Source organism: Nicotiana tabacum, chromosome 6 (genome assembly GCF_000715075.1).
Source record: "Nicotiana tabacum cultivar K326 chromosome 6, ASM71507v2, whole genome shotgun sequence".
NCBI lineage: Eukaryota > Viridiplantae > Streptophyta > Magnoliopsida > Solanales > Solanaceae > Nicotiana > Nicotiana tabacum.
Window position 1 is genome coordinate 173,658,376 of NC_134085.1, and position 27,197 is coordinate 173,685,572.

General features: G+C 40.4%; 1 protein-coding gene across 8 annotated transcripts in view; it reads left to right on the forward strand.

Annotated features, from left to right (window-relative positions):
* LOC107763003 (serine/threonine-protein kinase ATM) overlaps positions 1 to 27,197 on the forward strand; it is a 92,023-nt gene that overhangs the window by 24,753 nt on the left and 40,073 nt on the right. For 7 of the 8 annotated variants that reach the window (XR_012710970.1, XM_075255955.1, XM_075255957.1 and 4 more), the window contains 19 exons: positions 377 to 502; positions 634 to 761; positions 9,584 to 9,740; positions 10,363 to 10,409; positions 10,481 to 10,544; positions 10,692 to 10,766; positions 10,855 to 10,974; positions 11,160 to 11,345; positions 11,905 to 12,026; positions 12,111 to 12,180; positions 12,295 to 12,422; positions 12,911 to 13,067; positions 13,149 to 13,289; positions 13,399 to 13,497; positions 13,594 to 13,640; positions 17,864 to 18,056; positions 18,189 to 18,377; positions 19,654 to 19,725; positions 20,060 to 20,129. Coding sequence is in view for 7 of the 8 variants with exons in the window: in XM_075255955.1 (XP_075112056.1) it covers positions 377 to 502; positions 634 to 761; positions 9,584 to 9,740; positions 10,363 to 10,409; positions 10,481 to 10,544; positions 10,692 to 10,766; positions 10,855 to 10,974; positions 11,160 to 11,345; positions 11,905 to 12,026; positions 12,111 to 12,180; positions 12,295 to 12,422; positions 12,911 to 13,067; positions 13,149 to 13,289; positions 13,399 to 13,497; positions 13,594 to 13,640; positions 17,864 to 18,056; positions 18,189 to 18,377; positions 19,654 to 19,725; positions 20,060 to 20,129 (2,191 nt within the window). In the remaining variant the exon portion in view is untranslated. The remainder of the gene's footprint in view (positions 1 to 376; positions 503 to 633; positions 762 to 9,583; positions 9,741 to 10,362; positions 10,410 to 10,480; positions 10,545 to 10,691; positions 10,767 to 10,854; positions 10,975 to 11,159; positions 11,346 to 11,904; positions 12,027 to 12,110; positions 12,181 to 12,294; positions 12,423 to 12,910; positions 13,068 to 13,148; positions 13,290 to 13,398; positions 13,498 to 13,593; positions 13,641 to 17,863; positions 18,057 to 18,188; positions 18,378 to 19,653; positions 19,726 to 20,059; positions 20,130 to 27,197) is intronic. The other variant, XM_075255956.1, reaches the window with a different exon arrangement.

Below are 27,197 nucleotides of genomic sequence, written 5' to 3' on the forward strand. Positions count from 1 at the left end.
GGTAAAAGAAAAAGCTGAAGGATACCGGTCTCATGGTTTCAGCCAAGGCAATTTAAACATTGATTGACATGAAATGGAAGAATATCTATCAAAGATAACCTGCCAGAACTTCCTCCTACAAAGGTGCTGGTTAATTTAATGCCTCTTTTTTCGTTCTTCTTCTGAAATATATGCTCCTTTACAGTCCAAACTGCTAGATCTGTGATGCAGCTTAATGCCTTATTCACATAACATTTTAGTATTTTTTTTCTTTCAATCGGGAGGAAAGCTGTTTTCCTTTCTGTTGTACTTATCTACTTTCTTGAACAATAGAATCTCTTTTCTGGTTATTAACAAAACTTTCTCAAATTGCATGTCCTGTGAAATGGAATTATAGGGCTTGATTTCTCTTGGAGACCTGGTGAACAAAATTGCAGACAGCGACCTCTTTGATTGGGTTGGCCGGACCAAGCTTATTGATTGCATTTGCAATTTCATTTTAGTGGATCCTCAAATTGGTCAGGTATCACCTTCTAAAATCTTTATAAAGAAAGATTGGAACGAGATCACTTTTCCTTTTTGTCTAGTTTCAGTTTAATTTTTGATCTACAAAAACATATTCTCTTTCATGATACCTGCTTCAAATTTGAGCAGTCTATGATTGAAAAGCTGTTGTTGATGCTTCGGGATGCTGATTATCGAGTTAGGTTATGCTTTGCTCAACGAGTTGGTGTGCTTTTCCAAACTTGGGATGGTCATTTTGAACTATTCCAGGACATATGGTACGATGCTTGGTTTTCTTTTGCTTTTTGTTGCATATTTACCTTTTTAGTCTGTCAAACTAACTGATTGGCCAGACATAACTTATCCTAATAAATCTCAAGTGAGCATGGTTATCACACAATCAATTATATTTTTGCATGGAGTTGTTTGAAAGTTACTCAAAAGTTGATTGAAGACAATGTTCATAAAAAAGGTCACTCAAAAGTTTAATAAGACAAATTACTGTGAATTTGCATGGGTAGGTTTTCTAACTTAGCGCATGTTGTAAGTCTTCCCTACTTAAAATTAAGTACTTGGGCATGTAACTTTGGTTGGACTAAAGCATGAACCCCAATTTATTTTATGCTGTTCAATAGAAATAAGATATTGATTGTAATCTTTGCCTGGAGAATCTACAAACTATTGCATCTACCCCTTTAAAGAGCCCTACCATTTTTTTTTTGAAGCAAGCACATCTGCTTACAGTTGAAGAAAATATGTGCAGATTGAAAGCTTTACAATGATTTGCTAAATCTACTGTTATTCATCTTTTGTTTGTTGAAATAGTAATTTTCCTTTTCCCCTGATTTGATAAATTCTTTTCAATTAATTTTGTAATGCCTAAATGGGTCTATGGAATTAGAAAAGGAGATTCAAATAAAATTTGGGTTGAAGTCCTTGCTTATTTTGAATCAAGGAGACATGACTGAGTGGAGGAAGAACTATTTAATGTTTGTTTATCTTTCACTTATCAGGAATTATGGGTTATCATTTATTAGCATTTGTCATATTGTCTTTATCTCCTAGGCAAGGTTTCACTGCCATTTCCATCTGCAAAGTGGATCCAATAAGGCTTTCTATGCTTAATTTTACTTTAAGGTAGCTTTTGGGGGCCTAGGAGGGGAAGGATATATCACTGGATATCATTACTCACTGCTCAACACTCAATAGAGGGTGATTTGGCACAATTGAAGAATAGCCTCTTATCCCTTATTTCTTGTTGGTGCGTCCATGATGGTCCTTTATGTATTGTAGATTGGATGTTGTTCGTAGGAAACCATATGTTTGTGGGTTTTCTTTTTGGTATACTACTTGTATACGAGTGTTTCTGCATATGTGTGCAATTAAATCTTATCACTTTGTCCCAATAAAAAACACGGAATATGCATGTTTAGAAGTTGAATTTGCACTTTTTCTTTCAATTGGAAGTGTTTGTGAAAGGATCTTAGATCCAACCCAAAAATTGTAATGTAATAAGTGGGGTAGCCCAAGACCTTATAATGTCACTTGGAAATTTCTTACACTAGTAATTCGAGATGTTATATATGCCTAACACCATCCGACGTGTAATCAGTTGTAGGGTTTACATGTGGAATGATTTTTTTCCTAGTTCTTTTGTGGTTAATGAGTTCAAATTTTAAGAGAGCTCAATAGGCATAAGAGTGGGGCTGGTGTAGAGAGCAACTCAAGAAGCTAAAGCAGGGGTTTGGACTCGAGATAGTACGCTTAGAAGTGGGCTTGAAGCAAAGTTAATGATTTAATGGTTTGAGTTGATAGATATGCTTAGAGAGAATAGTTGTGATAATGACCTTACTAGTGGAAAAATTGGCTTACAAAAGCTAGGCTCTGATACCATGTAAAAGAATAAAGAAAAATGCTCTCAGGCACGTTCCCCGAGGCGCTTGAGAACCATGAATTCTAGGATTTCACCACCACCATCCGAGAGTCAACCCTGCTGCGACACAACCCCTGAAAACAGATCCAACATACGAACCTCCACGCGCGGCAGAGCTCTGGCGACCCCACCACCACGCACCGGCGCGTGACACTCACCCAGGCCAGATTTTAATTTTTTTCCTTCACACAGCCTCTTCGCGAGGCTGTTCCGACCCCATCCATCAAACTACCTCCATATTCCAACCACTTTTACTATTTTCCGGCGACGGGGAAGGATTTTTTAGGCCAGATTTCACTCCCTCTTCTTCATTAAGCCTCCTAGCGAAGCTCTTGGGGTACCTGCATTTAGCTACGATGGACTATTCAGAGAGAAGCTCCTATTTCTCTCTAGAATCTAAAAAATTGGAAAACATGTCCTTCATCAAAGCTGCCTCTTGGCCAGCCCTAGAACTAAGGGGCAGATGCCACCGCAAGCTCGACGAAGGGCAGGAGCCGCACTTCTCGTTGTCTGAGGAGCACACTCTCAGGCACAAGGGTTTCTTGGAATCTTGTCTGATTGGGTCTTTCTCCAAATGGGTTGGTTCTCTAGAGGCTGTTAGGAACTGGGCATCAGAGGCATGGAACGTCAAGGACGGGCTAAAAATATCGCAATTGGGGGACACACAATATATCTTTCGTTTTGTTGACAAGTCTCAAGCTTCAGAAATTCTTGTCAAAGGAAACAGGTGGTTTGATTGGAACTTTTTAAAGCTAGACAGATGGGTGGAGCACGATTGGTGTCTCGACCCTTGTTTCACCGGCGAATCATTGGTGGTCAACATGGTGGGTCTCCCGGTGCATCTTTAGTGTCTTGACCTATTCAAGAAAATTGGGGAAATTTGTGGGGGTGTTATTGATGTCAATTGCAGCTTACACGATCTCTCGTGAGTAAGGATTGTGGTGAGGAAAGGGGGCAAAATCCCTGTCTCCACTGTGGTGGAAGATGACTACTTGAGTTATAAGGTTTGGTAGAGCCCTGAATTTCGCCCTATCTTTATGCCTGTGATAGTGGTGGAAGAAAAGGGAAGGTCAAATAGAAGGTAGATGAGGGGAAATCAGTCTCTGAGGGGAGGGGAGGGCACACCAGATAAGTGGTCTAAGCCGGAATCAGATGTTAGATCAAGAAGACGGGAGGTTGAAATTTGGGAGAAGAAGACAATTTCAACAGGAGAAGACGTGAATGAGTTAGTGATGCGGGCTGGAAAGGCAGAATGGGCCGGTCCTCTTCTAATTATCATAGGGCCGGGCAAGTTTTCAGCAAGCATAGGCCTGAGTCTCCTCACATGGGCCCAACAACTTTTCCCAATTCTATTAGAATTGATCCAAAGTGGCCCAGATTATTTCAGCTGCGTCTGATAAGGCTCCTAAGCATATGGGAACAATTGTTCCTCCTTCTGCCAACGGTGCTTCGCAGAGTGGCATTTCTTCACCGAGTTCTAGTGACCAGCGCCCCTCTTCGATGGCTGCTGCTTCAGGGGCTGCACCGGCTAAAGGTGGTGCTGTTATTCCACGGCCTCCCACCTCTGATGGACCCAGCTCCATCGCCCCCTCATCTACTCTTGGGCTTAGTTGTGCTGAGGTTACTCTTCAAGCTTCTTCTTCATCTTCTGGGGCAGTGTTTGGAAAAGCGATCGCTTCGTCACTTTAAGCGCGAAGCGACATGGCATCGCTTTTTACTGCCTGAGGCGACGCGATCGTGTGAAGCGCACGCTTCAGTAAAAAAAAGCGACAAGGCGACGAGGTGAGTGAAGCGATCGTTTCTGTTAAAAAAAATTGCAGCTGGGCCCTTTTTAAAAAGAAAAAAGATTGGGCCTGTTTGTAAATTATACAAAACAGACCCCTAAGCTCACTATTATAGATCCTCGACAAAACAGAGTGTAAACAGACGCCTTCTCTCTTCTTCATCGCAAAACTAGGGTTTCTGCCATTTCTCCGGTCCAGGTAAATTCTTCTCCTCCTTATTTTTTTTCTTTCTTCTTCTTGTCCAAATTCTCCTTTTTTTTCTTTCTTTTTCCTTCTTTCTTCCTTCTTCTTCTTCTCTTCTCTTTTTCACTTTTTCTCGTCCAGCGTCTGCACAGCTAGGGCAGGTGCTGTTTTCTCCCCCCCTTTATTCTTCTTAATTTTAATATTTATTTTAGTTTATAAAATTACTTATTATATATATGTGTTATATTTTTTAGTTTATTTGATTAATTTTATATGTATTTCAGTTTAGAAAATTAATTATTATATATATATATATTTGATTTTTTTAATGTGTATTTCAGTTTATAAATTAATTATTATATATATGTTATATTTTCAGTTTGATTAATTGTAAAATGTATTTCAGTTTAGAAAATTAATTATTATTATTATTATTATATACACATTATATTTTAGTTTATTTGATTTTTTAATATGTATTTCAGTTTATAAATTAATTATTATATATATTATTATATATATTATATGTATTTTAAGAATTGCGCTTCACTTTAATGAAGCGTGCGCTTCGCTTTTGAAGCGAGGCGAGCCCCTGTCGCTTTTTTGCACTTCGCGCTTTCAAAAACACTGTTCTGGGGAGATTGTTGAGCATGCCCCAATTGATGTTACTGTCGGACCAGTATTTCTAGTTAATATGCCGCCAAAGGTTTCATGAAAAAGACGCACGTTCAATTTCGTCACGAATTGGAGGAGGGGATATGTCTTTTTGGATGGAGGATAAACTATTAAACTTTGGGAAGTTTCTAGGTGTTTCTTTTGAAGGGAAGGAAGATAGGGTGTTAGAACTGAGGGAGATTGAGCAACAATCTATTTATGATGGTGCAAGGAGGGAGTTGGGTCAAGGCGTTAAGCAAAATAATTTAGGGGATGTAGTGGTGTACCAGAGAAGGGGCCGGGTGTGTGACAGGGAGGAATGGAGCTCGGCTAAGGGGGATGGGGAAAAGGGGGATATTGGTACTTATGGAAGTTAAGATTCTTTCATGGAATGTGAGGGGATGAATGATCCAAACAAAAGGGCCATCATCAAAGTGGGAGTTAGAGAGTGGGGTGCTAACCTAGTTTGTTTTCGGGAGACAAAAATGGAAGTTTTGTCGGATGTGATTGTGAGTGTTTGGGGAGGTAGTTGGGTAAAATATGACTGGGTCCCAGCAGTGGAAAGTGCCGGAGGCATTCTTTTAATGTGGGACAATAAAAGCTTGGAGATAAAGGAGATTAAGAAGGGAGTTTTCTCTTTAGCAGCACTTGTCAAAGATAGAGTGAGTGGGGTGGAGTGGGGATTTGGGGGAGTGTACGGACCGGTAGGAGAAGGGTCCAAGGTATTTTTCTGGGAGGAACTGGCAAATGTGATGGGGGAATGGGATATTCCATGGGTTCTAAGGGGTGACTTTAATACTATTAGATTCTCGGAGGAGAGATTAGGGTGTAGTCTGATTTCGAGGGCTATGGAGGAGTTTTCTGACTTCATCAATGATCACTTTCTCATTGATCTTCCTCTGTCAGGGGAATGATTTACTTGGGCAAGGGCGGAGGATTCTAACTCAAGGTCTAGACTCGATTATCTGATATCGCCCTCCTGGGATGAGCTGGTGCCGAATGTGCTGCAGATTCCTTTACCTAGGCTGACTTCAGATCATTTGCCTATCTTGCTAGATGGATGCAGAGGGAGGGGGTGCGTGCTCCCTTCCGATTCGAGAACATGTGGTTGAAAGTGCCAAGATTTGGTGACAAGGTGAAAGAATGGTGGACGATCTACGGGGTGTCAGGGACACCTTCATTTCGTTTTTCGAAGAAACTTAAATTGCTCAAGGTAGATATTATTAGGTGGAATAAGGAGGTTTTTGGGAGGGTAGAGGTAAAAATGAGGGAGCTTATGCATGAATTGGGGGAATTAGAGAGAGGGGAAGGGACGAGGGAGTCAGATGAATCTGAGAAAGAGAGATTGGGGGAGGTTAAGAGGGAAATTGTCGAGTTAGCAATAGTCCAGGAGACTAGTTGGCAGCAAAAATCGAGGGCGCTATGGTTAAAGGAGGGGGATTCGAATACCAAGTTTTTCCATAGGGTGGCGGTTGCAAATCGAAGGAGAAACTTCATATAGTCCTTAGTTGTGGATAGGGTGAGGATTGAGGGAGAGGAGGGGGTAAAAGAGGCGATAGTGGGGTTTTATGAGAACTTATACAAAGAGGAAGTTAGTTGGAGGCCAACTTTGGGAGGAATAGAGTTCAACCACATAGGGGAGGGAGACAATGAGTGGCTAGAAAGGGCTTTCGAGGAGGAGGAGGTGCACGAGGCTGTGTCGAGTTGTGCTGGTGATAAGGCCCCCGGGCCTGATGGTTTCTCCATGGCCTTCTTCTAGCTCTGTTGGGACTCCATCAATGGGGAGTTGATTGAAGCCATTGAATACTTCCATGTGAATGGTGTTTTCGAGAGAAGTATCAATGCTTCTTTTATTACTATTGTGCCTAAGAAAGAAAGTGCATCTTGTATCAGAGACTACAGGCCTATTAGTCTCGTGGGGAGCATTTACAAGATTATTTCTAAAGTGCTTTCCAACAGACTCAAGAAGGTTCTTGACGTGTTTGTTTGGTCCTTCTAGAATGCGTTTGTGGAAGGTAGGCAGATCTTGAATGCTGCTTTGGTGGTAAATGAACTTGTAGACTCCAGAAGGAAAAATAGAGAACCCGGCTTACTATGCAAGTTGGACCTTGAGAAGGCTTTCGATCATGTCAATTAAGAGTTCCTGGATTTCATTATGATGCGGATGGGGTTTGGGGCAAGATGTAGGGGATGGATCAAGTTTTTCATTTCCTCAAGATGGTTTCTTTGGCAGCTCCAGGGGTCTCAGGCAAGGTGACCCCCCTATCCCCCATGCTCTATTCATTCTAGGGATGGATGCTCTGAGTAAAATGATGGATCGTGCTGTGGGCAGTGGTTTCTTGCGAGGATTCTCAGCTCCGATCGGGGTGCTCAGTGCCCGAAGGGTCTCTCATTTGCTCTTGCGGATGACACCCTGGTTTTCTGTGATGCCGATATGGATCAGTTGACCTACCTGAAGCAGGCCTTGCAGTAGTTTCAGATAGTATCATGACTCAAAATCAACCTCACCAAGTGTGAGATTTTTCCGGTGGGTGAGGTTGCTAACATTGATGCTTTGTCTTATGTTCTCAGATATAAGGTGGGCTCCCTTCCCACTACTTACCTGGGTCTCCCGTTTGGCGCTTCGCATAAGGATACTACGGTTTGGAATCCAGTGATCGAAAGGGTTGAAAAAAGATTAGCAGGCTGGCAGAAACAGTATTTGTCAAAAGGCGGTAAGGAAGTGCTTATTAAAAGCACTTTATCGAGTATGCCTACCTATTACTAGTCCTTGTTGCAAGCTCCCGTGAGCATCACATAAAAATTGGAGCGACTTCAAAGGAATTTTCTTTGGGATGCGGCGGATGGAACTAGAAAGTTTCATCTGGTGAATTGGCAGACAGTCACTTCCCCAAAAAAGTGGGGTGGACTTGGTGTAAAAGATCTTAGGGTATTCAACAGAGCTTTGTTGGGGAAGTGGCTGTGGAGATTTGGGGTAGAAGAGCATCCTCTTTGGAGGGAGGTCATCGCAAAAAAGTACGATTCCACGGGAGGGGGTTGGAGGACCAAGGCAACCACAACACCTTTCGGGTGTGGCATATGGAGGAGCATCATGAAGAATTGGGAAGCCTTCAGTGGCAACATCACTTACAGGGTGGGAGATGGAAGGAGAATCAGCTTTTGGAATCATAAATGGTGTGGAGAGGATACTCTGAGGGTCTCCTTCCCCCACGTCTTCAGAGTTTCAAACTAGAAGGAATTGATGGTCCAACAGATTCGTAAGGAGCATGTAGGGGGGGGGGGTAGTATGGGACCTCTCATTTAGAAGGAACATGCAAGATTGGGAGATTGCGAAGCTCCAAGCTTTGTTGACACTGCTATATGGGCAAGACAGGCCCCAACCATCTTGTGATTCTTGGAGATGGGGTTTGCGTGGCGATTGTTTGTTTACTGTAAAGTCGTTTTACCAGACTATGTTGGTGAGAGAGGAGGCCACTTTTCCATACTCCTCGATCTGGATTCCTAAGGCGCTCACGAAGGTGTGCTTTTTTGCATGGCTAGCGGCGAGGCAAGTGATTTTGACTGCTGAAAATGTGCGAAAGACAGGAATTAAGCTCAGAGGAAGAGGTTGATCATCTTTTGTTGCATTGCCCTGTGTCCTCGGCTTTGTGTAGGGCAATCCTGAGTCTTTTTGGTGTTCAATGGGTGATGCCAAGCACTGTAAAAGAAATGTTATATAGCTGAGCCGGTTTCCGTAGAAGAAGAAAGCAAAAGGCGTGGAAGTTCGCCCCGTTAGCTCTCATGTGGATAGTTTGGGGGGAGAGAAATAGGAGAGCTTTTGAGGGGATTGAGTCTCATTTTTCACATCTTAAGAATAGTCTTTTATCTTTGATCGCTTTTTGGTGCACTCATATAGCCCCTACTTGTATAGAAGATTGGGCATCTTTTGTAGAGAATATATTCTGATGTAAATTCTCTACTTTTTGGTATACTTCCTGTATACGGGAGTTCTTTCCGTTTTGATTAATACAATTTACCTTATCAAAAAAAAGAATATGAGCATCTAATTGGCAATTTTAAGACAATATGTGGAGTGGCCCAAGACCATTATAAATTCCTTTTTGGAAACCCTTACACACTATTGTATATTTTTAAAAAGTGCAGTGGAAGAGATATTGAGGTCTGAAATTTGTGAAAACTTGGAAGAAGGAATGAGCAAAATTTCAATGAATGAAAAGGGTTTTAGGGAGGCGGGGAGGGACAACTTCTTTCCTGCTTCATTGTCAAGCTGGTAATTCTTGATTGTTCTAATTTACTTTTAGTAGTTTCTCTTATCAGCATCTTTCATCCTCTTTTGCCTCTAATAAGCTGGTCAATTTGGAGTTGCATTTTGAGCATTTACCAGGAAAACATCCATTACATCTTTTATGCAGTTTCAGTTTTTAGGTTTATTTTTCTTCAGACCATTCTCTTTCACAATTGTTAATATTTTGTCTCTCTTTTGTTAGCATTTATGTTCTTGAATTGTTTAGCATTTCAATTATTCACCTAAAATTTGCTGTTCCAGTTCAAATTTTGGCACAAAGCTTGTGACTTGCTCCAGAGAGAAACTGGTGATGGCGAAGGAGGTTTTAGCTGCTGGTCCTCAGCCTCATACCATATTGGAAACGATAATTGTAACCCTAGCTCATCTTGCGCTGCACAGTGAAAAAATTGAATTGGAGGTATTCACGAGGCAGGTTTTACTTGAATTACACCCCCGCACCCCAACACACACAAAAAAAATAGAGGCTGGTTTTGCTTGGCAATTTTCATGTTGTTAGCTAAAAAATTTGAACATCTCTTACTGAGGAAGACGTGGTAACAAAATATGAGTCTTTGACCCTGTAAAATATAATTTATTATTAACATAAATGTAAACGGAAGGTGCACCATAAAGAGATTTTTACTGGCCCTAAAATGCCTGCTAGGTTGATTATTGAAAGAGGTTTGTTTTCCGTATTTAAAGAGGGGTATTTGCTTGAGCCTTTTCCTTGTCTTTGGTTGCTGTTGGTAAGAGGTTATCAGGTCCAATTGTATAAAAGTTGAGTGTCATGATAAACTTTAAGTTGTTCCAATTTAGCATGTGTTTCCATTGTGCTGAAACCCAAGTTATTTTTCTTTGTTGTTACCCAGCTGACACTTGACCTGATGAACATGATTTACATCTGATTTGTTTAAGGGGATTTATTGCAGTGAACATATTAATTTGCTGCAATTATTAGAGAGTGCATGTATATCTCTTCGCCCAAGATTAAATATTTTGACTTGATGAGGTTATATCTGTCCAATTTGTTGTTTTTGCAGGCTGTTTTTATGGTATGTGTTATTGCTGCTATTAACCCTTGTCTAAGGTAATCAAAAGTCATCAGCTGGTCATGTTTTTCTGGGAGGTCACTTGATTCTTATATTTTCCTGCTTTCAGGAAACTTGTTATTGTTGTCCTTGATAATCTATCAAGGGAGTTAAAGTATACTTCTAGGTCAAAGGTATAAATAAATCTCTGCTAGTATTTCCTTGTGTTGGTTCAAGAGCATAGGCAATTAGCCTTATAATTCCTGATGAAGAAGTGTGAGATTGTCAACCTGCTTGATTTTTTAAACATTTTTCTCTGGCACAATCTTGTCTGTTTGCAGTATATGGAAGAACTTATGGCGCCAATCCTCTTTAGTTGGGTTGCTTCTGGTGTAAATTTAGCTGCTCTTCTCGAGGTAGTGTGTTTCTTTTTTCTAATCCGACTCATTATCAACAATTTGTTGCAACCCAAGTAGCTGACACATTAGTTATACTTCACGCCAGGCAAGGGATCTGTTCGTCTTCAATGTAGAGCCTATCAATTTCATTCAGTCCTGCTGCCGTTGGCTTCTTCCATCTTTATTCTTGCATGGTGACATTTCCAACATGAATTGGCTTGCGAAGGTTGTTGTTTCTTTAGTCACTTTTCGTTCAGTTACAATTTTAAGTTAGCGATATACTTGTATGATTTCTCTAATATTCTTATGGTGCTTACTCCAGAAGTTCCATGCTTTCTCTGTTGAATATTCTCAGCTTTTAGTCACCGTTCTGCTCCGTACCTGAAATTTCTACATTTTCATCTTTTGCAGGTTGCTTGTGAGCCTCTTGCTGAAATGATTAAGAATCACTTTGTGGATATTTTCTCTGTTTGTATTACGTTACACTCCAGTAAGAAGGCTGGTTGGGAGAAGGGATCAGCTGTACTTGAAAGTTCAATTCTGGATATTGCTAAAATATCTGAAACTGAAAGAGACAAGCTTATAAAGAAGCACATGGTATGACTCTCTTTTATACACATCCGAGATAACATTTTCATGATTTATCTGAAATGAAATGTGTGAAGGGGAGCCTTGGCGTAATTGGTACAGTTGCTGCATGTGACCAGGAGGTCACGAGTTTAAGCCGTGGAAACAACCTCTTGTAGAAATGCAGGGTAAGACTGCGTACGATAGACCCTTGTGATCCGACCCTTCCCTGGACCCCGCGCATAGCGGGAGCTTAGTGCACCTGGCTGCCCCTTTTTTTTAAATCTGAAATGAAGTGTGTGCTATGCGAGGAAACTGCTGAAATTTTTCTTCTTGTGTAGAGATTTGCTCGCATGAACCTCATATCTAATTACATAGGTTTGGGATAACATCTGTTTCTCTGCATAGCAGTGGCTTCTATGGAGAGTAATCTACGATGCTATAATGTGATATGATTGTTTCAATTTTTTTTATAAGGCTGAATGTTTCATTTATTATCTCAATGTTACTGGAGTCTTCCTCTTTCACATGAAAAATCAATCTTCTTTCCCAAGGCTTCTATAAACAATTCCATCATATGTTTATGCAGGTTTCAATCGTGAATACTATTTTCTCTCTTGCTTCAACAGCTGTGGACCCTGTTCTTCCTTTATTTTCCAAGGAGACAATTGCACGTGCAATTATGACAGTTGTGGATGGATTCTTGGAGATGTGCAGTATCTTTTCTCGGTCATTTTTGTAATTTTATGCTGTTGTTGGCACGTCTTTAAATTTGCTTTTACTGCTTTCTTGTAGAGATGACTCTTGTCAAAATTTTGGCCTTATTGACAAGATTAACATTTTCCGACCTGATCGAGTATTTACGGTACTGCTCGCGATTTGTATATATATAATTCCCTGGTGAATTTTTTGTTTGACTATATGTCTTACCTAATAACTGCTGGTGGACAGTTTCTAAATAATGAATATTGCTGTGCAGTTTATAGTAGAGATGCATTACAAAGTTGCTGCAGCTGGTCATTTCAGGCACAAATCTGATAGGCTTGCTGGGATTGAAGTGCTTATTGATGTATTAGGGCATCGAGTTGCGGTTCCTAGTACTGCTAGGTAAGCTTAAATTGGACTTATGCCTCTGCTTAGGGGGACGGTATTTCATGGTGAGGCAAATGCGTCTCCCTTTCTCTTGTTAGCTTTGAACAAGCTGAGAAGGTCATCTGGGAAATGCAATAGCTTTTTAATTTATTGTTGTGTTTGATTGGAATTTCAAATGTTAATTATGAACTTTTCACTTTGCTTTTTATGTTTGTCCAGTATAGCTGTTTATTTATTTGAGCATAAACTTACAATTGTTTCATATTTTGAAGTAAAATAACTATGATGCACTTTCAGTATGACTTGAGTGAAATTGTCTGAGCTTTTGTTTGTCCTCAATTTTATTTACACATGGCTGATCGAGGTGGTACTTGTATGCCGTGGTTGTGGTGCTTTACTGCTTCCCTGCATTGCTTAGGTGGTGCTACTTTTGCTTCTTTTATTAAACATTTATTTCATGCTCAGAGGATCTCGCATCTAACATTAGTTTTTTTTTTTTCCAGTTATCTCCTAAACTTGATTGGTCAATGCTTGGACCTTGATGCTTTGCTGGACCAATGTTGTCGAATGATCTCTTCATTGCTAAAAATTTTCAAAATAAAGCAATTGGAGGGAACCGCTGTTGTCCTAGGTGAACAGCTTCAGGTTGATGCCACTGAGGTTCTTATTTTGATATTTATCTATATTATTTATGCCATAACTCAAGTGTTTTTTAACCTTTTGCCATTTTTTCCGTTACAGTTTTTAATTTCCAAGTTGGTAATGTGTTGCATTTCTTCCGAGTCTAGTCCCAAACTGTCAGCTGACACATCATCTCAAGTTTTGTCTCTGCTCAGCCAACTTACCTTGGACTCCGATCCATCTCTACACGAGTACATTAAAGTATGCATTTATGTTATTCTTATTACCTGAACAGTTTGGACCATCATAGTGCCTGAGTAGCCAGTGGAATGCTCATTGGCCTTACTAATTACTGTGTGCGTCACTTCAGGAACTAGAGCCATTCCCTAACCTCGATTTATTTCATGATATACGGATGTTCCACGAGAAACTATGTCAAAATTACTCGCCTAGGGAGCACTTGTCAATCGTAAGTAGTCACTTGGAACTTCAATGAACAGTTTGATGACCTTTCAGTTTATTATTCATAACACTTAATTTCATTTTTCTTATTTGGCTGTTTCAGTTAGGGAAACGATCTCGCTACCTTCCACCAAGGTTACTTGTCTGGAGGTAATACAGCTTCTACTTTTCATATTGTCTCTTCAATTGTTATCCTTTTAAGCATGACTTGGTTGTGTGGACTAAAATTGAGTTCTATAATCTTTTTTTACACATGTCGAAGTCGGTAAATAGAGCGTCGATCACTTGCTAATAAAGAACTATTACTTCTTAGTTTTAAAATAGAAGTAACAGAGTGAACTTCACTTCCGCCAAGATTACTTGTTTGGAGGTAATACAGCTTCTACTTTTCAGTGCCCCAATTCAGAGATAGTCTCTATGCTGTATCGCTTCTTCCCCAATTATAGAGGGCAACACCCACGCCCACTCTCCCCCACTACAAGTTACAACAATAACATTATGCCTCTGTCGCAAACAAGTTGGGGTTGGCTGTATGAATCCTCACTGACTATGTTTCTCCATTAAACTCTCTCTCCCCTTGCAAAGCATTTTTTTGCAAGATTTATTTGATAATTGTGTTTTCGATTGATTTGTTTTAGGTAGGTATTCCCTAAAACAGGAAGATGGGTTTGTTTTACAAGCATAAAGAGGAATGGTAGTAGGAACAAGTTAAACAGAACAACCTGCAGATTGCTGCATCAAAAGGTTTATAAATTAAATAGATTTCCAAGAGAATAATACCTTGAGAATAACTTGGGAGGTCTACTTGATAGAAATTAAGTTTCATGCAATTGATGAGTCGCGAGCCAGTGTTAACGATAGGCTGGAAGTTTGGAGACAGGCTCTTGAATCTAAGGGTTTCAAGCTGAGCAGGACGAAGACGGAATACTTGGAGTGTAAGTTCAGCGCGGAGCCGGGGGAAGTGGGCGTGGATGTGAGGCTTGAATCACAGGTCATCCCAAGTAGAGGCAGCTTCAAGTACCTTGGGTCGGTTATCCGGGGGAGGGGAGATCGACGAGGACGTCACACACCGTATTGGGGTAGGATGGATGAAGTGGAGGTTAGCATCTGGAGTCCTGTGTGACAAGAGAGTGCCACCGATACTCAAAGGTAAGTTCTATAAAGCGGTGGTTAGACCGGCCATGATGTATGGGGCTGAGTGTTGGTATGTTAAGAACTCACATATCCAAAAGATGAAAGTAGCAGAAATGAGGATGTTGAGGCGGATGTGCAGGCACACTAGGATGGATTAGATGAGGAATGATGATATTCGGGAGAAGGTATACGTGGCTCCCATTGACGACAAGATGCGGGAAGCGAGGGTCAGATGGTTCGGGCATATTCGAAGGAGAAACCCAGATGCTCCGGTAAGGAGGTGTGAGCGGCTGGTTGTGGAGGGCACGAGAAGAGGTTGAGGGCGGCCTAAGAAGTATTGGGGAGAGGTGATCAGACAGTATATGGCGAGACTTCAGATTTCCGAGGACATGACACTTGATAGGAAGAGGTGGAGGTCGAGTATTAGGGTTGTAGGTTAGGAGGTAGTTGAGTCTTGCCTTACCTTGTTACCTTTGTGAGCCTAGTCTGGTAGGGTTTTTGTCTAAGATAGCTAGTGGCAATGTTGTGTCTTACTATTTTGCTTTTCAGTGCAGGACCTATTTACTAGCCATCGCTTTTGCTTTGCATCTTTCTTCTGAATTTCATGTTGTTCCTATGTTTCCTATGATTTCTGTGGTGAAACTAATAGTCTCCTTTTGTCTTTTCATTTTCTTGAGCCGAGGGTCTTCCGAAAACAACGTCTCTACTTCTTCGGGGTAAGAGTAAGGTCTGCGTACACACTACCCTCCCCAAACCCCACTTGTGGGATTTTACTGGGTTGTTGTTGCAAGTTAGTATTGATGTTGAAGAGTAAAACAAAAAGAATTACTGTAATAATGGAACTTATAAACGAAAAAAGACTTTGACTTGGAAGCGTCGAACAATTTTTTTTTTTTTGGTTTCCTACCCGGTGCCCGGTACTCTCATTGAACCCCGACTATATCAGGATTCGCGCCGCGTAGGGCCCCATTCGGGGGGAAGCGCTCCCTACCAAGGATTTTTCCATACCCAAGGCTCGAACTCGAGACCTCTGGTTAAGGGAGGAGCAGTCCCATCCACTGCACCACATCCTTTGCTGGTGCGTCGAACAATTAATTTGATAACAAGAAACTAAAATTGAGCTCCGTCTGTCTCATTTTAATTTGACACACTTTCTGTTTTAATCAGTCTCAAAAAGAATGACACTATTTGATAACAATTAAAAATTAGTATCCCATGTTACCCTTGATGACATGATTTTTTTGGACTCACTTGATATAAAGTTCATTCTCTCATTAGGAGAGAGAAAATGAAGAGACGTGGAACTATCATCACTACTCCTTTAATTATTGATAGTATGGGCAATTTTGATACTTTGCATATTTTAAGTTATATGTGAAAAGTCTTTCTTGACTTAAACTCCATATCCATTCAAACAATTTGATATAAAATGGAAGGGAGTATTATATAATTTGAATTCTTGAAATTTTTTCTATTTTGAAGTTTGCTAATTCTGCACAGTTAATATGGTAATGTGAATCCAGCATTAATAAAATTATTTACCTTAAAAAAATGGTAATATAACATTAAAGATAACCACGGTAAAAATACAAGTAAAGCACCATAAGAATAAGGGGGAAAGTCACCACAAATATTAGGATTTAATCTTTTTAGTTTATTATGCTCTTGCTGGATAAGGTCTTGCGCAGTTATAATTAAGTGAATAAAAGTGCTTTCTCTCTAAGAGCTTAAGATTTTAGGTAAGAGGATCATACAATTCAACATGGTATCAGAGCAGGCAGAGGTGTTGAGTTCAAGTCTCATTGCTAAAAAAGGAATTTTCATGTGTTTGGTCCATGAAAAGGAATCAGCTCCACACGTGAGGGGTGTATTGAAGACATAATTAAGTGAATAAAAGTGCTCTTTCTCTAACAACTTAAGCTTTTAGATGAGATGGTCATTCAACTCAACAAAGTCCTTACATTTGTCCTAACATTAGGAAGTTGGAGATAGGATTCAATAGGTGTGCGTATAGCACAAAGTGTCCACCTTAACACAAACTAATATGGGATGGAAGTGAGCGGTGAGAAATTCAACTTAAACAAAAGGAACAATGATAAAAGTGGAACTAAAATAAAGACCCTTCAGGGAAAGAAAACCAGAAAAAGAGTCAAAAAGACTGATTTATCGTTTTTTACACTCTAAATCTTTATTTTTATGGGTAAGTACGGTGCGCTGTTTGTACACTCTAATCTGGAACTGGATTTTAAGAATTATCTGTTGGAAAAGTGTTTTTGATATTATTAATGTCTTGTTATGTAACTTTTAGTTGCCTAATTTGAAAATTAAAAGGAAGAGGTACTCTTGTGTACCCTCTTGGTACACTTTTTATTAATAGTAGTTTACCTTATTAAAAAAAAGGAAGAGAAGTACCAGAGTAACTCAGTAATATGAAAGTATATAAAGCATATTTTTCTTGAGTTCTAGCAATGTTTAAGTATTTTATTAATCCAATAATAGATAAAGCAAGTATCTGATTTATTCATTGTTATCATATGCAACGTTCAATCATTTGGAAGAGTGGTTTATACTTAATCCTGGTTGTCTTATGGAGGGTCTCAAGTATGGAATGAGTGCGTTAGTAGCTTTGATAGTTGTTAGGTGTCCCACATTGGTGGAGGAGAAGGTTATTGTTTCCTTATATGGTGTTGGACAATCCTCACCTCATGAACTAGCTCTTTTGGGGTTGAGTTTGACTCAAGGTCCATTTCTTATCAATAGTGCAGGAGAATCTTGGAGTCATGACTGAAGTTCAAATATACGAGCATTTATTTGATTACAGTATCATGGGAATCAAATCTATTCCCACATAATCCTTGCATATTAGAAGGAAATTAGAAAAGCTGACTTTGGAGGGTAATGTGAGGGGCATCTTTCTGGGAGGTTGGGTAGAAGATAATTTCTCTGATGTTGTAGTTGGCTTTCTCGGATTAATCTTGCTTGCAAGTTATCAAATTGATTTATAGGGTGCATTTTCAGCCAAATCTTATATTGAATATTTCTGGTCAAGTTTATCATCAGCATTTGTTCTCATGCAGTTAAATGTCCTTTTCTTAATATTTTCTTAATTTACTATCTTTACAATTAGGGTGAAGTCATAGATGAGTATACTAATCTGCTTCAGATTTCTCCCAATGCTATCTATTTTGGTCTGTTGCAATCGACTTTGGTAGTTAAAAGTTCTTCTCCTTTGGTGGCAGTCTAAAAGCATTACACAAAAAATTGTTTGAAGATGAAGCATACCCAGCACAAAAGAATGAGGAAAATATTTTCGAAGATGCATATTTGGATTCTGACCATGACATTGTCCACACAGTCTGGAACCTGGTGCACACATGTAGTTTGAGTGGTGCTGGCAATTTTGGGTCGCTGGTCTCTGATTTTTTATCTCGGGTATCATTTTTAGTATCGCTATGCTATTGAATTATTCCTTTTGCTGTTATTTCATTTATCTCGGCTGTCTACTTTCTTTCTTTTTTCTCTTCACGTATCTCAGTCGTTTGCTTTCTTAACTACAATTTGCAGGTTGGTATTGGCGATCCGCATGGTGTTGTGTTCCATCTTCCTATCCAGTCTAAATCTGTACATGAGCATAACTTCCACCTTGATACGGGCATATCAGATGACCTTCTGGTGGCAATTATGAGGCTTTTAAAGAAATATTTGATGGATGACTCTGTTAAGATAATTGACATAGCATCTCAAGCTTTGCGGGTGAGTAAACATACGATGGATTGTGTACTGTTATTTCAAGCAGATCTCTGCCAGAACCCATATTTCCATTCTGTACTATTATTCATAAGAAGTCATCATTTAAGTCAGTTTTAATGCACGAATTTTGGATTAGCATCAATAATCTCTATTGTACTTGTTAATAAGGCTGGTCACAAAGAAGGTGGTTCAAGCTTAGGCTTCATATCTAGTGACCTTAACTTACGTGCCAACCAATCAAACCACCCTGCCTTTCGACTTGGGAACCAGAAAGAAAAAACGAGAGACAAAAAGAATGCTCTGATGGAAGAGAATGGATGAACAAATGAAAGAAAGATTCTAAGTGATTACAGAGAGTTAGATACAGTGTTAGGTTATCAAGTTTTGCAGTTCCTGCATTGGGTTGGATAAATGCTATATGGTTATCTACTGAAGCTACATTGTTAACTGATGTATTAATGCTTGAACAAGCCGAGTCTATCAAAGTGAAGTTACTGAACATAATATCTGTGTCATTGAAGGGATCTTATGACTATTTTCATGATGTCCTTTACCCTCCAAGAACAATTTTGGTTCCTCAGATCCTCCTTATTGATTCCTTAGGCACCATTGGATATATGTCCAGTCTCTACTGTTGTGCTTATGTTCCGTCATCTGTGCTAGGAGATTAGCTTTGTCCATGTTTGAGATGTTAATTTCAGGTTGATACTCTGTTTTTGCATACCGTTTGAAACCTTTGAAATACATATTTCAAGGTTGCTCTTGTAATTTTTACACTGTGATATTCATTTTTGAGAATGAGGGCCTTTCATACCAATTAAAACCGAAGTCATTCATGAGGATCTGGTATAAAACCTTGGTACTTGTATTGCTGTTTTCAGATTCATGAGTGCATCCCAGCTTCGTGTGCAGCAGATCAGTTTTGAGTTCTTGAAATTGGTGTTTTATTGACCCTATTTCGGTGTTAAAAGGCCTGATGCAATTAGTCTTGGTAGAGAGTGCCAAGAGCGAAGTATATTTTATTGATTAAAATATTGAAGGTGCTTAATTAAAGATCCTGGTTTACTACATTCTTAGCCATTTGATCTTGGGTGCTCGTGTATTTTAACACCTGTGTCTGCTTCTCACTTTCATTCTTTCAGTAGTTGTTTCTTTTTTGTGTCATTCTCAACTATTCTGTGCAACAACTTCATAGTTTCTCTAACAGTCATGGTTTTCTGAGGATAAAAGTTCAAAAGATCTTTTATTCTGTTTTTCCTAAGCTCCTCTGTTCAAGCAGGGGATACTTTCAACTGAAAATGGTCAGAGGGCTTTGCTATCGTTTGATTCTTATCAGAGATCCCTTATTGAGGTAAGTGAAAATGTTCTGTTATAGTCCGTGCTGTTAGTTAAACCATATATCTGATTAATGTAACCTAACATCTGCAAAAGTTGGATGGAACACTTAAATTAACAAATCTTTTAAGTCAACAGCCTTTTTCTCTTGGAATGTATCTTGGATATAATTATCTGCCTTTTTTTTCGCTTGACATTCAGTAATATTAGTTCTATGATGTGTCAAAAAATGTTGAGACAGTTTGATACAACCAGTTTAGACAAATTGTCAGGGGTTTTGCTTATTATTTTTGGCGTTACTCATTTGTTTCCCAATATTGGAAGTTAAGCTGCTCTTAGTGTGTTTGTAGGTGCATTCCAAAGGTGTCAATGTCAACCTGGTTCAGAAACTCCTGGCAGATCTAGAAAGAAAGCTTAACGGTATTCAGTTCAGTGATTAAGTTTAAGTTTTGTTGGTCATCTTGTATGTTGTTCCGGGCTTTCTTTTGCTTGTACCGAATATTACTATATAACTGTTGAATGATGAGAGAAAAAACGTATTCCCATGTTCCTCTTAAAGTTGTGAAATAGCTTTTGTTATTTTATTTCTACTAGGACCTCTTTTGCCTGAGAAGTGAGGCTATTATTCCAGCATTTCCATCCTGGAGTTTAGACTCTGATGAAGCTTGTTTTTATATTCAATATTTCCGTTTTTTTTTGGAAAAAACATTTCTTTTTCAAAAGATAATGCGCATAAGTTTAGTACAGTTCGGCTTGTGAAACGGGTATATCAGCAAATGCGGGGAAAATTTGGCACTTCCTAGTTCATTCTGGATATTGTATTTACTTCTATGAATGCAAAATGTGTTATTTTAATGTCTTTCCTCAACTTGTTGTGTATTAACCTATTCTTGCAAATGAAATTCCTTACGAAAAGCGCTTGAATCTATAAGTTAAGGGGGAGTTGATGGAAGCCATTAAATACTTCCATGTGAATGGTGTTTTCGAGAGAAGTATCAATGCTTCTTTTATTACTATTGTGCCTAAGAAAGAAGGTGCATCTTGTATCAAAGACTACAGGCCTATTAGTCTCGTGGGGAGCATTTACAAGATTATTTCTAAAGTGCTTTCCAACAGACTCAAGAAGGTTCTTGACGTGTTTGTTTGGTCCTCCTAGAATGCGTTTGTGGAAGGTAGGCAGATCTTGAATGCTGCTTTGGTGGCAAATGAACTTGTAGACTCCAGAAGGAAAAATAGAGATCCCAGCTTACTATGCAAGTTGGACCTTGAGAAGGCTTTCGACCATGTCAATTAAGAGTTCCTGGATTTCGTTATGATACGGATAGGGTTTGAGGCAAGATGGAGGGGATGGATCAAGTTCTGCATTTCCTCAGTCAGATTCTCTGTCCTGGTTAATGGTAGCCCATGTGGTTTCTTTGGAAGCTCCAGGGGTCTCAGGCAAGGACACCCCCTATCGCCCATGCCATTCATTCTAGTGATGGATTCTCTGAGTAAAATGATGGATCGTGCGGCGGGCGGAGGCTTCTTGAGAGGATTCTCAGCTTCGATCGGGGTGCCCAGTGCCCGAAGAGTCTCATTTGCTTTTTGCGGATGATACCCTGGTTTTCTATGAAGCCGATATGGATCAGTTGCCCTACCTGAAACAGGTCCTTCTGTGGTTTCAAATAGTATCAGGTCTCAAAATCAACCTCGGCAAGTGTGAGATTTTCCCGGTGGGTGAGGTTGCTAACATTGATGCTTTGTCTTATGTTCTCAGATGTAAGGTGGCTTCCCTTCCCGCTACTTACCTGGGTCTCCCATTGGGCGCTTCACATAAGGATACTACGGTTTGGAATCCAGTGATCGAAAGGGTTGAAAAAAGATTAGCAAGTTGGCAGAAACGATACTTGTCAAAAGGCGGAAAGGAAGTGCTTATTAAAAGCATTTTATCGAGTATGCCCACCGATTACTTGTCCCTGTTGCAAGCTCTTGCGAGCATCACAAAAAACTGGAGCGGCTTCAAAGGAATTTTCTTTGGGATGCGGCGGATGGAACTAGAAAGTATCATCTAGTGAATTGGCAGACAGTCACTTCCCCAAAGAAGTGGGGTGGACTTGGAGTAAAAGATCTTAGGGTATTCAACAGAGCTTTGTTGGGGAAATGGCTGTGGAGATTCGGGGTAGAAGAGCATGCTCTATGTAGGGAGGTCATAGTAGAAAAGTACGATTCCACTGAAGGGGGTTTGGAGGACCAAGGCAATCACAACACCTCTCGGGTGTGACATGTGGAAGAGCATCATGAAGAATTGGGAATCCTTTAGTGGCAACATCACTTATAGGGTGGGAGATGGAAAAAGAATCTGCTTTTGGAATCATAAGTGGTGTGGAGAGGATACTTTGAGGGTCTCCTTCCCCACGTCTTCAGAGTTTCAAACCAGAAGGAATTGATGGTCCAACAGATTCGTAAGGAGCATGAAGGGGGGGGGGTAGTATGGGACCTCTCATTTAGAAGGAACATGCAAGATTGGGAGATTGCGGAGCTCCAAGATTTACTGACACTACTATATGGGCAAGGCAGGCCCCAACCATCTTGTGATTCTTGAAGATGGGGTTTGCGTGGCGATGGTTTGTTCACCGTAAAGTCCTTTTACCAGAGTATGTTGGTGGGAGACGAGGCCTCTTTTCAATACTTCTCGATCTGGATTTCTAAGGCACCCACGAAGGTGTGTTTTTTTGCATGGCTAGCGGCGAGTGGAGTGATTTTGACTGCTGAGAGTCTTGAAAGAGAGGAATTACACTTGTTAGTTGGTGCTATATGTGTAAGAGCTCAGGTGAAGAAGTTGATCATCTTTTGTTTCATTGCTCCGTGTCCTCGACTTTGTGGAGGGCGATCCCGAACCTTTTTGGTGTTCAATGGGTGATGCCAAGCACTGTAAAGGAAATGTTATATAGCTGGTCCGGTTTCCGTAGAAGAAGAAAGCAAAAGGCGTGGAAGCTAGCTTCGTTAGCTCTCATGTGGATAGTTTGGGGGGGAGAGAAATAGGAGAGCTTTTGAGGGGATTGAGTCTACTTTTTCACATCTTAAGAATAGTCTTTTATCTTTGATTGCTTTTTGGTACACTCATATAGCCCCTACTTGTATAGAAGATTGGGCGTCTTTTGTAGAGAATCATGTTCTGATGTAAATTCTCTATTTTTTGGTATACTTCCTGTATACGGGAGTTCTCTCCTTTTTGATCAATACAATTTACCTTATCAAAAAAATATGCGATGTTGCAACTTGTCATCAATTTACATCCAAATTTGTTCCTTCCTTTTTTTATTGGAAGTGTGAACTAGATTCCCACCACCATTATAAAGCAACTAAGTAGCGGGAAGTTGTAACTTAGGCGATGTAGAACTATCTCAATTTGTTTTTTTGTTAGTTTATTTCACATCTTTTATTCTTGATCCCGGAATTTTGATCCTTACTTTTCTCTACATTGTATTTTCAATTACTTTCCCCATATCTTCAACTTTTGATCTCGCATCTTAATCCTTAATTTTTCTTCAGAACATTATATTTTTTTACTGGGTGTGTTGTTGTTGTAACATTATATTCTTTTAAATACGTAGTCCTGTAATTTTTTGTTGTATTTTAGATGCTTTCTTATTACTATTTTCAGAATCCCAATTGTCAAAGCAACAAATTTCCTTGTCCTCTCGTGTACTGATCTGGGAATCAGTTCTCTTTCTATTAATTAAAAAGTTCAGTATATGCATCAGGTACCATAGGTTATAAGTTTGAGTGGCCCTTTTAGTTTCAAGCATCGGGGTTTGGCTGTATTATGGAAGGGAGAGTCGTGCCAACATCTGCAACATTCAGCATTGTCTGATGTCTTCCATTGATAGTGATGCAAGAATAGCTTGCATAATCTGCTTTCAGTGTTTGTATGCAATGCCATTTTTTCTTGGCTTCTATATAAGATCGAGCATTTGTTCCTAGAGGTGGCTTTAACAGATAATCAAAGAGATTGGAAGTAATTGCGTAGTTGAATTTGTTTCTCTCTTTATTTTGAGGTCATGATGTTACAACTTACAAGGATGAAAATTAGTAATATTTTGATGTGATAAATTTTGTTGGTTTGGAGGAACCATTTAAGATGTTTATCATCTATAGAAAGAAAGGAATCAGAGATGTTTTGAGGATAACCATAGTTCAATACAAAAACTGAAGATGAGCTGTTTAATGCTCTTTTATTTTTGGTGTAAACAAGAATATCTAGAAGAGAGTGAGTTAAGGGAGCTCGATTAGAGGGGTGGGTAGAAGAGGGATAGTATTTCTTATGGAACTTAAGATTCTTTCATGGAATGTGAGGGGGATGAATGACCCAAACAAAAGGGCTATCATCAAAGTGAGAGTTAGAGAGTGGGGTGCTAACCTAGTTTGCTTTCAGGAGACAAAAATGAAAGTTTTGTCGGATATGATTGTGAGGAGTGTCTGGGGAGGTAGTTGGGTAAAATATGACTGGGTTCCAGTAGCGGGAAGTGCCGGGGGCATTCTTCTAATGTGGGATGATAGAAACTTGGAGGTAAAGGAGATTAAGAAGGGAGTTTTTTCTTTAGCAGCTCTTGTCAAAGATAGAGTAAGTGGGGTGGAGTGGAGATTTGGGGGAGTGTACGGACCGGTAGGAGAAGGGTCCAAGGTATTTTTCTGGGAAGAATTGACCAATATGATGGGGGAATGGGACATTCCATGGATTCTCGGGGGAGACTTTAACACTATTAGATTCCCGGAGGAGAGATTAGGGTGTAGTCCGATTTCGAGGGCCATGGAGGAATTTTCTGAATTCATCAATGATCACTTTCTCATTGATCTTCCTTTGTCAGGGGAAAGGTTTACTTGGGCCAGGGCGGAGGATTCCAACTCAAGGTCTAGACTTGATAGATTTCTGATATCGCCCTCTTGGGATGATCTGCAGCCGAATGTGCTGCAGATTCCTTTACCTAGGCTGACTTCGGATCATTTGCCTATCTTGCTAGATGGATGCAGAGGGAGGGGGGTGCGTGCTCCCTTCCGATTCGAGAACATGTGGTTGAAAGTGCCAGGATTTGGTGACAAGGTGAAAGAATGGTGGACAAGCTACGGGGTATCAGGGACACCTTCATTCCGTCTTTCGAAGAAACTTAAATTGCTCAAATGAGATATTATTAGATAGAATAAAGAGGTTTTTGGGAGGGTAGAGGTTAAAATGAGGGAGCTTATGCATGAATTGGGGGAACTGGAGAGAGGGGAAGGGGCGAGAGAGTTAGATGAATATGAGAAAGAGAGATTGGGGGAGGTTAAGAGGGAAACAGTCGAGTTAGCAATAGCTTAGTAGACTAGTTGGCGGCAAAAATCGAGGGCGCTATGGTTAAAGGAAGGGGATTCAAATACCAAGTTTTTCTATAGGGTGGCGGTTGCAAATCGAAGGAGAAACTTCATAGAGTCCCTTATTTGTGGATAGGGTGAGGATTGAGGGAGAGGAGGGGATAAAAGAGGCGATAGTGGGGTTTTATGAGAACTTATACAAAGAGGAAGTTGGGGGAACAGAGTTCAACCACATAGGGGAGGGAGACAGTGAGTGGCTAGAAAGGGCTTTCGAGGAGGAGGAGGTGCACGAGGCTGTGTCGAGTTGTGCTGGTGATAAGGCCCCCGGGCCTGATGGTTTCTCCTTGGTCTTCTTCTAGCTCTGTTGGGACTCCATCAAGGGGGAGTTGATGGAAGCCATTGAATACTTCCATGTGAATGGTGTTTTCGAGAGAAGTATCAATGCTTCTTTATTACTATTGTGCCTAAGAAAGAAGGTGCATCTTGTATCAGAGACTACATGCCTATTAGTCTCGTGGGGAGCATTTACAAGATTATTTCTAAAGTGCTTTCCAACAGACTCAAGAAGGTTCTTGACGTGTCCGTTTGGTCCTCCTAGAATGCGTTTGTGGAAGGTAGGCAGATCTTGAATGCTGCTTTGGTGGCAAATGAACTTGTAGACTCCAGAAGGAAAAATACAGAACCCGGCTTACTATGCAAGTTGTACCTTGAGAAGGCTTTCGATCAGTTCAATTAAGAGTTCCTGGATTTCATTATGATGCGGATGGGGTTTGGGGCAAGATGGAGGGGATGGATCAAGTTCTGCATTTCCTCAGTCAGATTCTCTGTCATGGTTAATGGTAGCCCGTGTGGTTTCTTTGGCAGCTCCAGGGGTCTCAAGCAAGGAGACCCCCTATCCCCCATGCTATTCATTCTAGTGATGGATGCTCCGAGTAAAATGATGGATCGTGCGGCGGGAGGAGGCTTCTTGAGAGGATTCTCAGCTCCGGTCGGAGTGCCCAGTGCCCGAAGAGTCTCTCATTTGCTTTTTGCGGATGACACCCTGGTTTTCTGTGATGCCGATATGGATCAAGTTGACTTACCTGAAGCAGGTCCTGCAGTGGTTTCAGATAGTATCAGGTTTCAAAATCAACCTCGGCAAGTGTGAGATTTTCCCGGTGGGTGAGGTTGCTAACATTGATGCTTTGTGTTATGTTCTCAGATGTAAGGTAGGGTCCCTTTCTACTACTTACCTGGGTCTCCCATTGAGCGTTTCGCATAAGGATACTACGGTTTGGAATCTATTTATCGAAAGGGCTGAAAAAGGATTAGCTTGCTGGCAGAAACGATACTTGTCAAAAGGCGGAAAGGAAGTGCTTTTCAAAAGCACTTTATCGAGTATGCCCACCTATTACCTGTCCCTGTTGCAAGCTCCTGTGAGCATCACAAAAAAACTGGAGCGGCTTCGAAGGAATTTTCTTTGGGATGCGGCGGATGGAACTAGAAAGTATCATCTAGTGAATTGGCAGGCAGTCACTTCCCCAAAGAAGTGGAGTGGACTTGGAGTAAAAGATCTTAGGGTATTCAACAGAGCTTTGTTGGGGTAATGGCGGTGGAGATTCGGTGTAGAAGAGCATGCTCTATGGAAGGAGGTCATAGTAGAAAAGTACGATTCCACGGGAGGGGGTTGGAGGACCAAGGCAATCACTTTTCGGGTGGCATGTGGATGAGTATCATGAAGAATTGGGAATCCTTCAGTGGCAACATCACTTACAGGGTGGGAGATGGAAGGAGAATCAGCTTTTGGAATCATAAGTGGTGTGGAGAGGATACTTTGAGAGTCTCCTTCACCACGTCTTCAGAGTTTCAAACCAGAAGGAATTGATGGTCCAACAAATTCGTAAGGAGCATGAAGGGGTGGGGGGTTAGTATGAGACCTCTCATTTAGAAGGAACATGCAAGATTAGGAGATTGCAGAGCTCCAAGATTTATTGACACTGCTATATAGGCACGACAGGCCACAACCATCTTGTGATTCTTGGAGATGGGGTTTGCGTGGCGATGATTTGTTCACCATAAAGTCCTTTTACCAGAGTATGTTGGTGAGAGAAGAGGACTCTTTTCCATACTCCTCGATCTGGATTCCTAAGGCGCCCACTAAGGTGTGCTTTTTTGTATGGC